General features: G+C 41.9%; 1 protein-coding gene across 1 annotated transcript in view; it reads right to left on the minus strand.

The window, feature by feature from the left end:
- NFKB1 (nuclear factor kappa B subunit 1) overlaps positions 1-20,790 on the minus strand; it is a 55,431-nt gene that overhangs the window by 6,529 nt on the left and 28,112 nt on the right. Inside the window, exons 11-18 of the mRNA XM_081020284.1 lie at positions 17,115-17,255; positions 15,884-15,976; positions 12,584-12,760; positions 12,077-12,218; positions 6,404-6,518; positions 5,267-5,468; positions 2,607-2,776; positions 1,294-1,396 (exon numbers count right to left, since the gene is read on the minus strand). Coding sequence (XP_080876410.1) covers positions 1,294-1,396; positions 2,607-2,776; positions 5,267-5,468; positions 6,404-6,518; positions 12,077-12,218; positions 12,584-12,760; positions 15,884-15,976; positions 17,115-17,255 — 1,143 coding nt within the window. The remainder of the gene's footprint in view (positions 1-1,293; positions 1,397-2,606; positions 2,777-5,266; positions 5,469-6,403; positions 6,519-12,076; positions 12,219-12,583; positions 12,761-15,883; positions 15,977-17,114; positions 17,256-20,790) is intronic.

Consider the following 20,790-nt stretch of genomic DNA (forward strand, 5'->3'; position numbering starts at 1 on the left):
TCAATGCTGCTACAAATGTTTTTTCCAGAAGGGGGAGCTCAAGTGCTTCATGACAGTTTCTAAATCCATTCAAATGCACCAGTTATTAATATTGTATTATGCTTGTGGTGATGAGATGCCTCTTTGCTACAGTGCAATGGCTTGGAGTTGCTCAGAGAACAAAACGGTTTGCAGTCCAACTTCTGGGAGGGAAGGGAAAATTACTGATTTGGTTGGGGTCATTTTGCTACCTGAGGCAACTCCCACCACATTCCACATGCAAAAGCTAGTCATTAAATCTTACTTTCAACACTGGTGATGGAAAAGCAGCATAGGGGACAGGAGTCTTCCTCACACATTATACGAGAAGTCCAGAGGGTGGCAACACGAGAATGGGCTTTTTCTGCGGTGGCTCCCCACCTGTGGACAGCTCTCCCCAGTGACACTCACCTGGCACCTTTGTCACATATATTTAGGCACCAGGCAAAAACATGCCTCTTCTCCCAGGCCTTTGGCTAATTAATCTATGGTCTTATAAATTGTGTTGGGGGGAGTATTGCTTTTGTCTGTTGTTATTGTATGCATTGTGCATACAGTATTGTAAACTGCCCTGTAATCTTTGGATGAAGGCAGTATAGAAGTTATTATTATTATTATTATTATTATTATTATTATTATTAAAGGTAAAGGACCTCTGGATGGTTAAGTGCAGTCAAAGGCAACTGGGGTTGCGGTGCCCATCTCGATTTCAGGCTGAGGGAGCTGGCGTTTGTCCACAGACAGCTTTCCGGGTCATGTGGCCAGCATGACTAAACTGGTTCTGGCACAACGGGACACCATGACAAGTGCCAGAGTGCACGGAAATGCCGTTTACCTTCCCTATTTATCTACTTGCACTGGCGTGCTTTCAAACTGCTAGGTTGGCGGGAGCTGGGACAGAGCAACAGGAGCTCATCCCATCGCGGGGAATCGAACCTCCGACCTTCTGACTGGCAAGCCCAAGAGGCTCGGTGGTTTAGACCACAGTACCTAATAGTACACTGAACACAAGAACATGTTGTCTGCGCAAGTTTGTGTGAAACAGTGTGACTCGGTCATTTGTATAGTTCAACCACTGTGCACACAGGCACACAAACTCTACACTGCATGTCAGCAACTGTATAGCTTTACTATTTGTTTACAAAGACAGTACACTCACTGAATGTAACTTGCGAATACTGCTGGGAAATTAAGAAAAAAAGGCAATAATCAAGGAGAGTGTGGGGAAAAATTATTTCACAGCACTAAAGCATCAGGAAGAGTTTATTTTCTTACCTGCTGCTTTGAGAAGAGCTGTCATTTTTGTAGACCCCCTTCCAGCTGCTATGTGAAGTGGAGTCGTTCCATCATATGTAGTGCTGTCGACAAATGCATCACCCTTTAAAAAAAGAGAAATAAATAAATGCTGGTTTAGCTACTTACATGCACACTGGGACCATACTTTGATGCCTCTACACAATTTTGGGCCAGCTTCAAAGAAAGAGCTTCCAAGGCCTCATGACCTGGGATGAACATTTACTTTTGTATCTGGACTTGTGTGAGAATGATACGTAAGAGTGCTGAATTTAGAGTCGAAATGAAGCCATTTGTAAACGAATAAGTGAACAAAAAGAGCATTGGATGAACTCTGATAATTAAATACTGAGTTAAGTGTTTACTCACATTTATTTAAACAAATGTACATTGAGCAGGAAAGATAAATAATGTGGAGAAAAATATTTAACAGAATGGTAAAAAAAAAATACCTTGGATGGTAAGCTGCAAAAATGAATGCTTTGCAAAATAAATAAATAAAAAAAAATACATATGCACACACCCATTCCAGATCTAATGCAACACTAAATTATTGGTGAAATATGACCACACATTTATGCAGGTTTTACTGTTTTTAACTGGTAAAAGGCCAGTATAAATATAAATTGATATTCATTTGCAAAATACCCAGGCCCATCAGAATATACATTGCTCTCCATGTGTTACTAGATGAAAGTGAATGTCAGTAACTGCTAACAAAATAAGTAAACAAATGAAAGGTCACCACAGAATCTAAAACTCAATTTTTAGATTGTAGAACTTTATTGTATTCTAAAGGTTCGGCTTCTTAGCCCTGCCACAGGCTCTTAATAATAGCTTTAGAATGCATCAGTCAAATCCATTTAAAGCTGCAATCCTATTCCCAGTTACCAGGGAGTAAGTACCGATGAACTCAATGGGACTTCTGAGTAGCTATATGTAGGATTTCACTGCAAGTATCCAAGATCAGAGGAAGGAAAACTTTCAGTGGGTTGTGTCTACAAACCTTGAGCTTAAAGACAAGTCAGAGAGACTTTTTGTTGAATTAAAAATAATTATGCATTTATACTACATTCATCTCATTCGAAAAAGCAGAGTTATCTCATTGGTTTTTTTTATTGCTCAATGTGCAGGGGTGGGAGAGCAGTCATCAGTGAACATTTGGGATGACAGAAAATGCTTCTGTGACATTATTCCCATGCATGACCTGTGGGCTGCACGTTGCCAACATTGACCTAGGAAGCAAGGAAAATTGGCTAGGAAAACAAAGTGGTTCTGGCCCCCACGAAGCTCACCTCAAGCAGAAGGCAACCTGCCAAGGATATATTTCCTTGTTCGACAGCCAGGTGCAAGGCAGTTCTGCCAGATTTCTGTTCTTGGGCGTTGACATCAGCACCAGCAGCTATGAGCAGCCGGAGACAAGACACGCTATTTGCCATCACGGCTAGGTGAATAACAGCCAGCCCTGCAATAAAGAAGCACAGTACAGCAACTGAATAGTGCGACGAGATCTCAAGCTCCGAAAAGTAGCTGCAGAAAAGCTAAACGTGGGCAATAAAGGGAGGCTGGGTTTCAGCTTCTCATGATTTGGGAGCGGTAATTCATGAAAGGAGAAGGCCTACAGTTTTGGGATGCATGTCAGAAAAGTAGGGGGAAGAGAGATTACCATAGCAGCTGGTTTCATTTTCTTTTAAAACTTGTTTTGTACAGTGACAGCAAAAATAAGTGAATATTAAGAACCTAAGAAGAGCCTACTGGTGATCCATGGTCAATGGTCCATCTAGTCTAGCCTCCTATTTTCACAGTGGCCAGACAGATGCCTGTAAGAAACCCAAGAGCAGGATTTGAACTCTTGCATTCTCCCCTCCTGTGATTTCCAGCAACTGGTGTTGCTGTGGAGGCTGAGCATAGCCATCATGGCTAGTAGCACCTCGATAGCCCCCTCCTCCATGTTTAAGTTTATTAGCATGTAGGTAGGTAAGGTAAAGGTAAAGGGACCCCTGACCATTAGGTCCAGTCATGGCCGACTCTGGAGTTGCAGCGCTCATCTCGCTTTACTGGTCGAGGGAGCCGGTGTACAGCTTCCGGGTCAGGTGGCCAGCATGATGAAGCCGCTTCTGGCAAAGCAGCGCAGCGCATGGAAACTCCGTTTACCTTCCCAGTGGAGCGGTACCTATTTATCTACTTGCACTTTGACGTGCTTTCGAACTGCTAGGTTGGCAGGAGCAGGGACCGAGCAATGGGAGCTCACCCCGTCATGGGGATTTGAACCACCGACCTTCTGATCGGCAAGTCCTAGGCTCTGTGGTTTAACCCACAGCGCCACCCGCATCCCTCATGTAGGTAGGTATTAAGTTTTAATAACTACATGTGTCATTGGGGGAAGTGGCTGGAGCTAAGCTCCGTTTGCAAGTGCTTCCATGTCCCCAAACACCCATTAAAAGAACATTCTTAGTGAGAAACTGAAAAACACTGAAGTTTCAGCTGAAACGCCATGACACCTGTAAATAGGATTGGTAGGTAACAGTGACTCAAATAGCACCCTCCCAATATCAGGCAGCATGGTACTTGGTGGGGTGGAGAGGCAAACCTTTTTGAACCATATTTCTCTGGTGCTCTGTGTTGCAATCTGCACATTTAATATAAATTATGTTTCAAACTGCCTTGTATTTTTACTTTTTATGGATCTTAGTTAATTTTTATATGGTTCTGTTGCTTATTTTGTGCTTTCTATTGCAGATTTAACTGCGTTGGGCATGTTTTATGGACTAGGGGGGAGCGGAGGTTTTGTTTATTTGCTAAATTAGTGGGTCAGAGTATTGCTTTCTTTATCATTTGAGTATTGTTAATGTTGTTCGCTATTATTTATACAGCTTGGTTTGCCCCCCATGGATGTTATATGAAACATTAACATATTATAGAATTCCACCCCCTCCGCTTTCCCCCTACGGTATTAAATACTGCATATTTTTCTCCCAGTCGCTTGGAGACCTTTGAGTGACAAGCGACTAGGGCAACCAATGATCAAGGGTCTGGAAACCAAGCCTTATGAGGAACAGTTGAGGGAGTTGGGTATGTTCAGCCTGGAAAAGAGGAGACTGAGAGGAGATATGATAGCCATCTTCAAATATCTCAAGAGTTGTCACATGGAAGAAAGAACAAGCTTCTTCTCTCTTTCTCTGGTGGGTAGGACTCGAATCAATGACTTCAAGTTACAAGAAAGGAGGTTCCATCTAAACATCAGGAAAAACTTTCTGACAGCTGTTCGACAGTGGAGCAGACTCCCTCGGGATGTTGTGGTCTCTCCTTCCTTGGAGGTTTTAACGCAGAGGTTGGATGGCCATCTGTCATTGATGCTTTAGCTGAGATTCCTGCATTGCTGGGGGCTGGACTAGTCCCTTGGGGTCCCTTCCAACTATACAATTCTAAGTTTAATAAATAAACATTTTTTTTGGAAACAAGGACTATGAATGCAACATTTTTAAAATGAAAAAACCCTTATGCTTTCTCTTTCAAAAAGTAATAGGGGCAGGGGAGATAAGTTGAGAGGCAGTGTTACGTGGCTTTCTGCAGCTTCTGCCTGGTTATTTGTGTGGGAGATTGACACAAAGATTCTGCCACTCCCTTCCTGCAGTTACTCTTCTCCACTGTTGACTTTAGGTTGCAAGCTGCTTTAGGGCAGAAGCCTGACTTCCTGTTATAGTTTTGGTTTGCTGCTGCTGTTTATGTACAAAACTCAGAAAATCACCATGTACGCTGATGACACAGTATATAAAACATGCATCTGGAAGAAATCTGCATGTGTTTTGATGCAACAGCCCATCTGTCGATTGACAACACTGGGATTGAATCAGACATCTGTCTTGAAGAAGTGACTGATAAAATGCTATGTTCTGCATGATCCTACAGAGTTTGAGAGACGTATAGCCAAAATTGCTCTGTGTCATTTGCCTACCTTCCCCATTAGGAAGATCTCTCATCAGAGAGGTCTCTTTGTGGCTAAGCAGCATACTCAACACCTTCTCGTCTCCTTGCTTCGCTGCTAGATGCAAGACCGAATTGCCATAGCGGTCCAAGAGGCTCACATCTGCCCCAGCTCTAAGCAAGTCCTTCACCACTCCTGCCTGCTTTGTGATAACAGCCAAGTGCAAGGGAGTCTGCAAAAAGAAAAGAAAATAGGAATCACCCAAATGCAGTGATAATCATAAACACCATTTGTGCAACTGAATCTGTTAAAAAAGAAAAAGAAAAATCCCAGTACCAAACAAAACGTCCACAAAACAATGTGCTGTGCATTCTAATCTGCATTTTTTACTTTCATTGGCTGGTATTCAGGGAAGTTTTACTCAGCAGATCTATTGCAATTAATGAACCTAACGTACTCATGAACATTAATTTCAGTGGGTATACTCTGAGTAGAACTTAGCTGAGTGCCACCCAACTAGTTGATAATTTTAATTACATTTTTTTTTGCTCTAACTCGATTCTTACACACTTTCCTTTTGCTATTTATTGTAGTGTTATTTGTTGGACTTTGTAAGCCACCCTGGGCATCTTTTTATAGAAAGGCTGAGTTTAAATGTAACAAACAAATGCAATACAAATAGGAAAAAAGAGGATTTCCCTAGATTAACCTGATCAATGTTCAATATGCCCTTGTCTTCCTTAAAACAAGGATAATCCCCGATCATCACCCACGTTGGGTGGGGCAAAAATACACATTTCCTCATCCCTGTTTTACAATGAGTACAAAAGGTAACTTGGGTTGGTTCACATGAGTTGAGCAGTCAGAGAGATTAAATAGTGAGGCATCTTTCATTAGACTTTTTGGCACCCATGTCATTTGACATGGCATTGCCTCCCTGCAGTGTCTGTCAAAGCATTCTACAGGTAGGGATGGAGGAGAAACTGAATTCAGCATGTGTTTAAAGGCGAATCGACCTAATTCGCTCTTTCCAAAACAAGGTTCATGTGCATCCATTGAAATTTGCCGTTCTCTGAATTTTGCAATACATTGCGTGGTTCTTGAAGAGTCATAAGTAAGAGCAAAAGATGCTAAAGCAGAGGATCGTCCTCCCCATGGGTTCCATACCTGATAAAGGTCATTTCTCACATTGAGGACATCATCAGCATTCAAATCCGCTACCACTTCTAAGAGGTTCCTCACCAGCTCCTTATGAAGATGAATAATTGCTAAGTGAAGTACGCTGATATTGAACAAAGGGGGATGGGGAAAGAAATACACATATTAAGCTACACAATGTAAAACAGATAGGGAAAGAGGTATTTATGGCATGCATGGGGAACGGTATTGGTGCTGCTTCACTCCATTTTCCATCAGCCTCAGCCAGCAAGGCCAATGGATCAGGGATGATGGGAACTGGAGTCCACCAACAAGCTGGAGGGCTATATGCTCTCACCAATTCTGTTTCAAATCTATTTCATTACTGGACATGTGGCTAACATTTGTGCATGTTATCGAAACTCTGTGAAATGAATGTGTATGTGTGTACAGTTGTACCTTCGGTTAAGAACTTAATTCGTTCTGGAAGTCCGTACTTAACCTTTAGCTGTTCTTAATCTGAAGCACCACTTTAGCTAATGGGGTCTCCCGCTGCTGCAGTGGCGCCACTGCGCGATTTCTGTTCTCATCCTGAAGCAAAGTACTTAACCTGAGCTACTATTTCTGGGTTAGCGGAGTCTATAACCTGAAGTGTCTGTAACCTGAAGTGTCTGTAACCCGAGGTACCACTGTATATCAAAAACCACTGTAAGCCTTGTAAACTGAGAGTTTTAATAATAATAAAACAGAGTTTTAATAATAAACAATTTTGGTTTGCAAAGTGTTCAATGCATCATGGTTTTAGAGTGAAACATGTTTAATAAGTCTCATGGCTGTTCCTAAACAGTACCAGAGGAATTGTTTTTTCCCCAAGGAATTCACTAATTTTGGGCTTAACATGAAGCTTTCTCCATTTTTATACCGAATGTGATTCAAAACCACAAGATTCAGTGGGAAAATGTGATATGTAAAAGGGGGCACCCCCCACTCTGTGCACACTTGGTATGTAAATTGAATCATTACAAAATCCAGCTTCTCTGGTTTTCAGTATTGTGACCACAATCTGACTGCACAATATATCCATTATTTCAGGATGCAAAAAAGTGGTTAAAAAAACCTATGGAAACACCCAACAATTTGACCCCTTGATGTTTCTGATTTTAAGATTTAGTTTGAAGCTGACCACCTCCTTTGTGAAACCTATCGCAGACCACCCTTGATGCTAAATACTTTTAAAACTTCTTTTTCTTTAGGCAGTCAGCATCAAGAGGTAAAATCTGTCCCCATGAAGCAGGAATCAAATCAAAACCATGAGTTTTCAAGAGGAAACAACTGTAAATGGTTTGTTTCCCTTTCCCATATTTATGGAGGGCAGGATTGGTGCCTTTCCATTTTACAATGACTCACCTGCCAGCGAACCCTGGCAGGCGGCTACAGGAGAAGCCTTTTGGTGTGATAGTTGTGAGATGCCTTCCTCAGACACACTCACCTGGCACCTCCTTTGCATTCATTCTTATCAGTTTCGGGCAAAGTCTTTTTGACCCATTCTTTGTGGCTTTTTAGGGGCCCCATAAGGGCTTTTTAATTGGACTGCCGAGTTTTGGCTTTTTAAAAGGATTTAAACTTGTATTTTGTTTAATTTTATCACTTAATCTGTGCTGTGTGCGTGCACGCTTCTGTGTGTGTGTATTTACACACAGAATGTTAGCAATTTGAAGCACGCCACCCGGAGAACTCGAATGCAAATGCCGCAATTAAATAAATAATTGAATTGTAAAAAGCTGTCTTGTTGGATCAGAGTCAGATATGACTGCACTAGCATTCTGTCCCCAATAGCAGCCGGGCAGATACCTGGCAGTTTTCAAGCAGGGGATGAAGATGGTAACAATTCCATGTTGTTTGCCGTTTGGCAATCTCATACACAGCTAAGCTTCCTTTGAACATGAAAGTTCCATTTGTTCACAACGGGCAATAGCCATGGAGGCTGGATGGCCCAACTCACACAATCTCTTCTATTAGAAAGGTACCCAAGTAGCGCTGAAATTAGTTGAACTGTAACAGCTCAACTGGCATTTATGGATAATGTATGCCTGCGTGGACACTATTAATTTGGAGCTTTTGCATTTCGTTCTGCATTGCATGAGCAGAATGAACAGCAATAAGAGAAATCTACCTTGAAAGAACTTCCTATTTCACCCCCACAATGTGACTAGGACTCATGCTGCTAAAATTATTGGGGTGGGTCAGCTTATATTACAGCTGGCAGAGCTGAACCCGTCTTCTATTGGCACTGCAATTGCTCAGAAACGGCTAGAAATGATCTGGCACCTTAAAGCAATTCACTTATTTTTTTAGGTGGAAGTCATTCAGCTAATATAAGTTGCATTATAAATTGCAAAAACCCTTTTCCTGTAACAGGTTATTTTACAGCCAATTGGGACACCAGTGAGTATCATAAAGACAGGCCAGCAGAATGCTGCCTTAATTTGGTCAGCAATTACGTTAGGAGCTTAGAAATCAAGGCCCCCACTATGAAATACAGCAGCATTTATTTTACATTGCTTTTCATTGTAAGCCCATGTCTACATCTGTATCCTGCATGCTTTCTTTATTTCCAAATCAGTACTGAATAGCATAGAGTTCGATACCATTTGTAAGTTTTAGTTATTTGATATTTTTAGATCACCGCTGTGATAAATTCAATTTTGTCAGCAACAGTATTGTATGACTTGTCAATTGATTTAAATACTTGTAATAACTTAAGCACACACACACACACACACACACACAAAACACAAGACAACTTTTAAAAATGTCCTGCACTGCCTCTGGAAAATGCTTAGGTAGGTTTATACTTTGTTGAGTCTTCAGGGTGAAAGGAAATTTCAGCAATGTAACACAACTTCCCTGAAAATTTAATACAACCTTGGAACATAGAGGTTGAGCTTGGACAATGTGCTAGATTTTAATTTGGAGAATAGATATGCTGAAACCTATTACCAAATGCTTTCCTCCTTGCTCTACAGAGCCACAGTTGTATTGCAACATATCCCTCTAGGCGGAGATGTGCTGACTAATACTAATACTTCCTCAGAGAAGGGAATTTCCCATCCCGTCCTTGTCCCAGAGTGTGTTCAGGGAAGAAACCCACGCTGTAAGTGGTGAGATTCACTGGCAGTTTGTTGGATGGATATTACAGGGATGGACCCAGGGAAGTCAGTGGGATAAGGCTTGAGCAGAAACCCAGGGTAGCAGCCAACACAGGATTGTGCAAGATTCTGAATCAAAGCTTGAAGTGGGCTGGTCAGAGACGTCTTGCTTGCCTTCTCTACTGTCTACTCTAAGTAGCAGTAGCTGTCTCTCAGAAAAAGGATCTCCTCTATCTGGGCATTCCAGGAGCTGGACTTTTACATGCACATCATGAGCTATGGGCCCCACTGGAGAGTTATTGTGAAGTTCTAGTTTAGACCACCGATTTTCCAAAACTATGTACTGGGGAGCCCATAGGTTCCTTGGAAGTGTATCAAGGGTTTCCTCAACGAACACAGTTATGGCAGACAGCATGAAAGGCAGCAAGCTTGCCACGGTCCCCTTGCCACACAGAAGTGGTCAGCATATTCTCGAGTGCACTCTCAGTTCAAATGGGGTAAAACAGTGAGGCCCAACCTACACGAACTAAGTGTGCATCCTAGCACACTCATCAGTCTGCAGCATCCTCTACCTACACACAGGGGTCCCTCAGCAGATGAATCAGTGTGGAAAGCAATCCATGAAAAAAGGGAGTTTGAAAACCTCTGCAACAGATAATTAAACCCTGCACCTAAGCACTTTGGCTTCCTCTGGAATACATCTCATTGGATCTTAGGGGAGGGAACTGCCTCCCCAGAGCATTGCAATCAGGTGGACCAAAGCATGGAGTAAACAACAGGGACATGCAATTTTGGGCTGCCCTTTGCTATCCAAGCAAAAAACTGTGACAGCCAGTTTCTTCTTGGTGGGTGCAAGTGCTTCCCACAAACAGCAAAGGAAGTCCTTGCAAAGCCAAGTGGAGGAATTCAGATGCTGCTCAGGAAAGGGGCTCAGAGTTCATAAAATTGTAGAGATGGAAGCAACTCATCTAGTCATCTAGTCCAACCGCGTGCAATGCAGGAATATGCAGCTGTCTGGAGACTGAACCTGCAACCTTGGCATTATCAGCACCACGCTCTAACCAACTGAGCTATCCAGTTTGTCTTCTGAAGAAGTCTGCCCCCTTCTCCTTCCCAGAAAAGAGGTGGGGAATGTGCAGGCATCAGCCATTGCACAGTCATGGAACTACTGGTCCCTCTGTGGAGCAGCAGCTAAAGGAGAATCTGCCCCGCTTCTCTTTCCCACAGGAAATAGATCAGCAGGGACTGTGCAGGCTTTAGCAGATACATGGCAGCAGTTCTTAAGAGAATGGCCATTGAGCAGAAGTCAAGAAGCTTGGCCAAGGGTCAGGCCAACCTTGAAGCTAAGAATGGGGTGGGGAATGGTAGGAAGCTGATGTGAAGATCCTGCAGCTTCAAAAAATTGCAAGGAAGGTTTGCTGCCCATCACACTCACTGGATGGTGTTGTCATGCTTGCCATGGCAAGCATAATTGTAGAAGGCTGGTACAAGGAATAAATTATGACAGGGAAGGGTGGGGTAGTGGGGATACATTAGAAGGGGTGAGGGACCTGTTTAACTCTAGGGAGGCAAATGTCATTGGAGGCCAGGGCCAGAGGTCAAAGTTTGCAGCGCAATAAATGTGGATTTTATCTTTGTACAGTAGGCTACTTCCTGTACACATGCACCCCTTTCTAGCCTACATGAAGTCAAGTAAGAGCATCCAACTCATTCCAGAGGTCGGTGTGAAGCAGGGCTTCTACAGGGTGTAAGCTCAGGAAGAGTGTGGCCTGGAGGCCAGGTAAAGAGGCCTGGAAGACTACATTTGGCCCACAAATTTGGCCCCCATTCCTGCTCTAGAGGTTCAGACAAGGATCCCTGTGGCAAGTCATCCTACTTCTGAGACCACATCCTGATATGACTTTAATGGAGTAGCCTGGGAAGTTGGAGCTATTCATCACAGGACTTGGCAGGCCTCCTGAAGAGTGAACCTACTGAATTTTCAAAGGATGGTGATAGTAAAAGCAAGTCTCAACACTCCCCTTGCACAGCTGTTTTTGTGAGAGTCCCACCTTCTCTTTGTATTCCTCGCCCCTTCTCCAAACAGATATTCTGCAAGAGAAGTCGGCTGGAATCAATCATAAGGGAAGGAACTCCAAGAGCCTGAATTCTTGAGGAATGCTGGAAAAGGGCCAGGATGGATTTTATCTGCTCCAGAAGTCAAAAGGGAGTCAAATCATTTTGCTTCTGTTTCTAAATGAGAAACACCTACAATGATTCACTGGAATGCATCCTCATTTTGGAACTTCTACTTTCCATTCTTGCATCATCTCATGAGTAGAATATGACATCTATCACACAGGAAGAATGGTTAAAAACAACAGTGCACATGTTTAATTGGAAATCTCACTGAATTCAGTAGGATTTACTCTAAGCTAAGCATGCACAGAACTGTAGACTAAAGAGAGGATTTTCCCTCCCCCTAGAAAACTTTCAGGAACTTGAAGGGAATTTCTTATCAGATGCAAAATTGTCCTCCATCATGTTAAAGAGGGCTTTGGCGTCCCAGACTTACTTGTCACCATTTTCATCCTGGGCAGCTGTAAGGTGGCGCTGAACAGCCAGTAGCATCTTCACATCTCCAGTTACTGCATAGTCAAAAAGGGCATTTGCATGACGCTTAGCTAACTCCATGGCCTTCTCCAAAAACAAACCATCTATTGGGGGGTGAAAACACACAAAATGTATCAGGGCACCAATCAGGCGCAGTTCAGTCACAACCACTGATCAGAACTTTGCTGCTAGAGAACACAAAAGTTTCAATTCCAAGCAATTCAATTCCAAGAGAGCCTTACAGCTATCGCATGAACTACATGATTCCAGGATTCCCTCCCTGCTAGGAATCCTCCTTCAGCTCAGATTTTAATCTGAGCAAGAGAAGAATGATGGGGAGCTTCAGAAGTAGCTCTACTCTCCCTCTAGTTCCAAAACAGATCAAACATGGCCACTTTCAAAGTACATAAGAGTTCAAGCCTGACCCAAATTTCTCCTTCCTAGCTTAGTACAAAATCAAGCCAGTTACCTTGTAAACAAATGTCTGCATCATAACATGGTAAGGCATCTTCTTCAACTTCTTTGGGAGTTGTGCTAGTTCTGGTTTTGCTTTTCTCATCACCCTCTACTTTCTCCTTGAATTTCACACTGCGTTTTTTGTTGCAGCAGATTTCACCATCATTTTTTGGCATGCCATTTGACAGTCCTTAAAAGAGAAGTAATCAGTATTAGCTTACCCCTCCCATACCAATTAAGTAAAGCAAAACAAAATTAAAACAAAAAAAACTTATTATTATTAACAATAAAACAACAGAATTCAGTATCAGAGTATGTATTTGCAAACAGCTTCAACCTGTCCAGGCTTAAAATTGGGAGAAAACTCTAAAGACCAAGCTGGCTTTCTCCCGGGTAGACACTTGTCTGACAACACGAGGAATATAATTAACATTTTGGAGAAGTTGCAAGTGAACATTAACACTAAAGCAGTCTTAATCTTTGTAGATGCGGAGAAAGCCTTTGATAATATTTCTTGGAGTTTCATGAAGAAAAATCTTCAGGGGATGGGGGTTGGTCAAGAGTTTGAAAATGGTATAGGTGCAATTTACTCAGAACAAAAGGCTAAACTAATAGTTAATAATGTGGTGACAGAGGAATTTAAGATAGAGAAAGGGACACGACAAGGCTGCCCAATTTCCCCATTGCTCTTTATTTCGGTTCTGGAGGTTTTGCTAAATATGATTAGAAGGGACCATCTGATTAAAGGTATACAGGTCGGGGCCAAACAGTACAAAATGAAAGCTTTTGCAGATGACCTAGTATTGACACTACAGGAGCCAGAATCTAGTACTAAAAGAGTATTGGATCTGATTCAAGAATTTGGTCAAGTGGCAGGATTTAAGTTGAATAAGTTAAAAACTAAGGTTCTTGAGAAAAATTTAACACCGACTGAGAAAGAGAGGTTTCAGAAGGAGACAGGGTTAATATTGGTCAAGAAAGTTAAATACCTGGGGGTGAACATGACCGCAAAGAACTTAAATTTATTTAAAGACAACTATGAGAAATGTTGGTCAGAATTGAAAAAGGATCTAGAAATATGGTCAAACCTGAAGCTTTCCTTGCTTGGTCGAATTGCTGTTATAAAGATGAATGTATTGCCAAGAATGTTATTTTTGTTCCAATCGTTGCAAATTTTGGACAAAATGGATTGTTTCAAGAAGTGGCAGAGAGATATTTCTAGATTTATCTGGCAGGGCAAGAAGCCCAGAATAAAATTTAAAATATTAACTGATGTAAAGAAAAGAGGTGGATTTGCCCTGCCAGATCTTAAACTCTATTATGAATCAGCAGCATTTTGCTGGCTAAAAGAATGGCTGCTTCTTGAGAACACAGACATTTTGGATTTGGAAGGTTTTAACAATGTTTTTGGGTGGCATGCATATTTGTGGTATGACAAGGTCAAAGCACATAAAGCATTTAAAAACCATATTGTCAGGAAAGCATTGTTTAATGTCTGGATAAGATACAAAGATTTATTTGAAAATAAAACCCCAAGGTGGTTATCACCGATGGAAGCGAAGGCTCAGAAAAAACTCAATATGGAGGCCAAATGGCCGAAATATTGGGAGATTTTGGAACAAGAAGGTGACAAATTGAAATTGCAGAGTTTTGAGAAATTAAAAGATAAAGTGCGAGACTGGCTTCATTATTATCAAATAAGGGAGGCTTACAATATGGATAAAAAAATTGGCTTCCAGGTGGAAAAATCAAAATTGGAAACAGAACTGTTAGACCCCAAAACTAAGATACTGTCAAGAATGTATAACTTGCTGTTGAAATGGAATACGCAGGATGAAACAGTTAAATCTGCTATGATTAAATGGGCACAAGATGTTGGACATGACATAATGTTTGCTGACTGGGAACAGTTGTGGACCACAGGTATGAAATTCACGGCATGTAATGCCTTAAGAGAGAATATTATGAAAACGATATACAGGTGGTACATGACACCAGTCAAGCTGGCAAAAATTTATCATTTGTCTGATAATAAATGTTGGAAATGTAAAGAGAATGAAGGTACATTCTTTCACCTTTGGTGGACGTGCCCAAGGATTAAGGCTTTCTGGGAGATGATCTATAATGAAATGAAAAAGGTATTTAAATATACCTTCCTGAAGAAACCAGAGGCCTTTCTCCTGGGCATGGTCGGCCAATTGGTGCCAAAGAAGGATAGAACTTTCTTTATGTACGCTACAACAGCAGCAAGAATACTCATCGCAAAGTATTGGAAGACACAAGATTTACCCACCCTGGAAGAATGGCAGATGAAAGTGATAGACTATATGGAACTGGCGGAAATGACTGGCAGAATCCGAGACCAGGGAGAAGAGTCGGTGGAAGAAGATTGGAAGAAATTTAAAGACTATTTGCAGAAACATTGTAAAATTAATGAATGTTAAAATGATGTCGGATTGAAATCAAGCGGCCTTAGCAACAAGGTTAATAAGAATATGTAAAAATGGATTGATAACGGATGAAAATACAAAGTTATAATATGTTGAGATATAGAATTAAGATAAAAATAAAGAGGGTAAGGATTTGCTGAATTAACCATGTGAACGGGAATACAAAAAAGGGAGGTGTGAGGAGGTCGGGGAAATAAGTAAATGAAATCTAAGATATGAAAAGATTGATTTGTTTTTAACTATTTTCTATTTATTTTTTCTGTATTTTCCATATTTTTTTTTCTATGTATTTTTGTACTCTTTGTATTTTCCTTTTTCCTCTTTTTTACTCTGTAACTTTTTTTCTTTTTGTAAAACTTAAATAAATATTAAAAAAAAAAATTGGGAGAAAACTCATGTACAAGCAAAAGGCATCTGATAATATTTCCCAACTCTTGGAAATTCACACAATGGGAATTTATTAATCTGTGAAACACTTTGTGTCCACCCACCCTAATACTCTCAGGTAATGAAGTCTAACACATGTAGTTACAATCTTTGCACACTCTTCCCGTCTCTTCTGTCTCCATTCCACCCCTTCTTGGTTTCCCTTGTCTATATTTTTAGATTTGAAGCCACTTGTGGTAGAGACCTATCAAACCAGTTATTTCTAAAGGACAATGTAGATGGATGCAACTAAATAGTAGTAGTAGTAGTAATAAAATATATAAAACCAATCATCATATGAGAAATCCAGTTCATGTTGCTTAAATACTACATAGCAGTGATACTTATTTTGTTGATATTAAAGCATGCATTAAATTAAATTAATTAAATTCAACATATTTTTAAAATAAAAAACCCCCACACTATTTGATGCTTACCATGCTTCATTCCTGCACCAGTCTTGTTTGTGCTGGAATGGAAGTGCATTGAATGCCCGTAACCAGAAAACCCATAGGATGGGTATCCATACCCTAAAAACAGTAAGAAAACACACACACACACACACACACACACACACACACACACAGATCAGACATTAATTGAAGCTTCCCAGATAAATACACAAAAAGTATTCACTAGCCAACAACCAATAAAATGCCCAGTTTTAAATAGGCAGCTTGGAAAGTCTTCTTACATGCTTCTCTTTCCATTCCATGGATGAAACAGTAGGATATAAATAACAGTCTTTTTTTAAAATAACAAACAAACTGAGCAGCTCCATTAAATTTTTCTCAACTCTTTTCTCAAGGCAGCTAACACATGTTATGCAATTTTAAGAATGGGAGTCAATCTTAGGAAATGGTCATACGTCAGGAATATACTTCCATCAAAAGATATTAAAGAATCCACCCCACTGTATCTGGGAGCAGCAGACAATACAGGAACCCCCAGTATCAAGCATGGATTTATCCTGTGGATCACAGCCAATTTAGGGCTTAGCCATCCTCTACAAGGAGAAAGCTTGGCACTTGGGGAAACTGGTGATGAGAGCAGGAGCTTTTTTCTTCTTCCCCTAATCCCAATATTGGCCTGGATTAGAAAAGGATCATACAGGGATCAAGGAACATAAGGGAGAGAGAGTTTTCTGTATGCAGAAACACAGGAGATACATAGCACCCACCAAGAATCCTTGCAGCATATAAAGTCACCTGCCTTATACAACTCGTAAAGGTAAAAGGACCCCTGACCATTAGGTCCAGTCGCGGACGATTCTGGGGTTGCGGTGCTCATCTCACTTTACTGCCTGAGGGAGCCGGTGTACAGCTTCCAGGTCATGTGGCCAGCATGACTAAGCCGCTTCTGGCGAACCAGAGCAGCGCACAGAAACGCCATTTACTTTCCCACTGGAGCGGTACCTATTTATCTACTTGCACTGAATGCTTTCGAACAGCTAGGTTGGCAGGAGAAGGGACTGAGCAACGGGAGCTCACCCTGTTGCGGGGATTCAAGCCACCGCCCTTCTGATCAGCAAGCCCAAGGCTCTGTGGTTTAACCCACAGCACCACCCGTGTCCCTATAAAACTCATAATGATGGGCATTTCACTAGTCAAGGAGAACCTCTCAAAAATGTGCATCTCATTGGTCACTTCAGTTGTCATTTGTTTTTACCTGATCCGGCACCGCCTCCAACACCTCCTCCTCCTCCTCCTCCATACATTCCACCACCTCCTGCACCTGCACCACTTCCGCCATAACCATCTGAGAAGTTAGGCATGAGCTTCTGTCGTTTTCTTTGGACTTCTTCTTTATCTGCATTTTTTTTAAGCAAGAGAGATTTAACCAAACAAATTAAGGTGTGTCCGCTTTTGTTTTCAAGGCAATAGGCTCCTAACAGGTTAACAAATGAGGAACAAAATCTCCTACTGCAAACTACTGAGTGGAGTTCCAGGATTCGGGGAAGTGTGAATTTCAAAAGATGGTTGTCTTTCAGTTTGCGTCTTGTTTCAGAAAAGTGTGAATCGGGTATCTTTAAATGCAGACTGAATCCAAGTTCTCCCCTATCCCTAACTCAGACACAGCCTATAATACAGGTGTGGAGGACCTGCAGCTTTCCAGATAATGTTGGACTACAAGTCCCATCAGCTCCAGTGAGTATGGCCATTGGTTGGGGAAAATGGGATTTATAGTCCGGCATCATCTGAAAGGCCACAGATTCCTCATCCTTGCTGTAATACAGATGGAACAGTGGCTTGATACCAAGTGAACAATAACCATTTGAGGAAAATAATTTGGTTTGAAATGGCACCTCTTCCTTTGCCTGTGACTGGCGCCTTCTTACAGCCACCAATAAAGGATTGAATGCGTAAGTCAGGGGAAAGAACCATGGCAGAGAAGCTCTACTGTGAAAATGTATGCATGCACATGCACACACACAAGCTTTGAGAAGACTACAGCCCAAACCAGAAACCCTAATGCATTAATAATAATAATAATAATAATAATAATAATAATAATAATAATTTATTTGTATCCCGCCCTCCCCGGCCGAGGCCAGGCTCAGAGCGGCTAACATCATAAAAACAACACAATATGCATAAAAACAGACATCAATTAATTAAACTACATCTTAAAATTAATTCAGACAAGTTAAATCTGGGCAGGTGGCAATTATCAGGTTGGAATTGAGAGTGGTTAATACTTGCCAGGACCAACTGTTTCCACTGATCATACAAGGACCTGTGAGCAGTTTGGGAGCTTGTTTCATACAAAGGAAAGTAAGTCAAACTGCATCCTGCCCAAAGGCCTGGTGGAACAGCTCCATCTTGCAGGCCCTGCAGAAAGATGTCAAATCCCACAGGGCCCTGGTCTCTTACGGGAGAGCGTTCCAGCCGGCTGGGGCCACGGCCGAAAAGGCCCTGGCTCTAGTCAAGGCCAGTCTAATTTCCCTGGGGCCCGGGATCTTCAAGGTGGTGTTGTTAGCAGACCATAAGGTCCTTCATGGGGCACACCAGAAGAGGTGGACCTTTAGGTACGAGGGTCCTAGGCCATATAGGGCTTTAAAGATTAAAACCAGCACCTTTAACTTGATCCTGTACTTCACCGGGAGCCAGTGCAGCTGGTATAGCACCGGGTGAATGTGATCCCGCGGTGGGGACCCAGTAATATGCAAGTGAAGTTAAGTTTTCTTGAAATCTACAAAATTCATTTTCATTTACTGCATTTGGCATTGGGTGCCCACAGTTTAAAACGTTCAGTTTCTTAAAGAAAAACAGAGGGGATTATTTGCTAGATGAAAGTGTGTGAAAAACCTAATTATAAAATGAAGGCTGCACAGGGGACCAGTACCAGCTGGCTGTTCTGTGCACCTCTGCTCCCTTGGCTTCCCAATGATGCTTCCTATTGCCGGTTACTGAGAGGAATATGGGCATTGCAGTGGAGAGCTCAGCAAGGTGTAGGTGCAGCAGTGGAGTCAATTGTCTGCTCTGCTTGCCTCTGTGCCAAGCTCTCTGCTGCCTTGCCCTGCTCAATGACAAGCAGCAATGCATGGGGATGGAAAGAAAGCCAGGTAAGAAATACCTGCACAGCGATACTGACAGGGACATAGTCGGAAGGATAACACTGAATGCACTGGAAGGTATTGGTTAGGTGGGAGACAGCAAACCTTCCATGAGTCAGGGATGAGGAACCTGCAACCCTACAGCAAGTTGTACTGCAGCTCTCCTCTGCCCTGACCACTGACCATGTTGACTGGGGCTGATGAGAAGGTACCACGTTCTACTGTGCATGCACAAGTCCCGCCCCCCCAAGGGGCCTTTCACCTGCTTGCAGAACCTCCAGTTAACCTAACTGGGAGCATACCAGGATGCAATCAAGTCAGGGAACTACACTGGCAGCCAAGGCAAACCTCAGACAAATCCAAAAGCTAATCCTGTATGCATATAGTTGCTCAGCTAATTAAAAGGCATTAGGTAATCCACGTTAGGTCTGTGGTTTTTTTTAGCTAGAAGCAAGTAAAATGCTGAAACAGAATGTGATATATAATCCAATTTATTGTACCATTCCTCCTGCAGCTTTTACCAATTATGACTAGGTGGTATTCAGCTAAATAAATGTGTGAGCAAAACTACTTTAATTTGCTCCACCTCCCCAAATCTGCTCCAGAGGGTTGCGGAAGGGAGGGGGGAAACCCCACAGCACAAGGTGCTGCTACTTACCATTATGTTGCATACAACTCATTAATCTTAACCTAAGGGCCAAACTACATGTGTTCTCAACTGCATAGTTCTGCCAAGGAATGCAGTTTTCCTGCTTACAAATTGCTAGCGAGGGATCCAGATCAGGACACTACCACTGAAGATGGGAAGGCACTTTCACTCTTTGAACCACATTGCAGACACAGTCTGCTCTACCTCCTCCGCCAAATGCCTACAATTTGCATTGCAAAAAATACACACAGAGAAAAACTTTCACTCATTTCAATGGGATTTCTCTCATTTTGCAATGTAAATTGCATATACAATTATTTATTTCTTATCCTACCCTTAGGAAGGGGCAATATGTTCATGGGAAAGCACATGCTTTTGTCCGCAGAATGTCCCAGATCCAATTCCTGGCATCCTTAATCAAGGATCAGGTAGCAGTGGGAAGCGTCACTGCCAGTCAGAGCAAACAGTATGGGGCCAGATACACAAACAGTATGCAGCAAATTCCTAGCCTTCTGTACTAAAAGTATGAGAGCAGAAGTGATAACTATTTGCTTGCCGCTACTTTTCCTCAAAGTGCTACTTCCTTAAAGGAATCTCCATGCATTTTCAGTGACTTGCACACAAAACCACAACTACTGAGTTTACACAAAGTATTTGTATATACTCCAAATACACAAAGCGCTGAAGTATATATTCACATACTAAGAAGCAAGAATCCCACAAAATGAATACTTATTTCTGCCCTTGGACAACATCCAACTAGCATAGTATGGAACCGTTAAATTAAATGAATACCGCATGGATATTTATAGTGGGATGAAGGAAAGACATGCCCTGCCTTAGAGTAGATCATTATCATCTGGGCATTTCCCCTGAAAAGAATCAGCTAGTCCCAGGATAGATCTGGAGGTGTCAAGGGAGTTTTTGAAAGTTTCTTTAAAGTTCAAGCATGCACCACAAACTCCAAAAAAAGAAGTGCACAGAGTTCATCAATTAAACCTGGAAATTACCTGATAACACATCACTTCCTGCCAGTTATGATAACGTCATCAACTACGAACTTTGTTCTTCCCTCATCTGTCTGCCTCATCTACATGGAAATGCTTCTCATGTGCCAAAGTTTTCAAGGCTTTTAAAGC

Source organism: Podarcis pityusensis, assembly GCF_964106645.2.
Source record: "Podarcis pityusensis genome assembly, chromosome: 9".
Lineage (NCBI taxonomy): Eukaryota > Metazoa > Chordata > Lepidosauria > Squamata > Lacertidae > Podarcis > Podarcis pityusensis.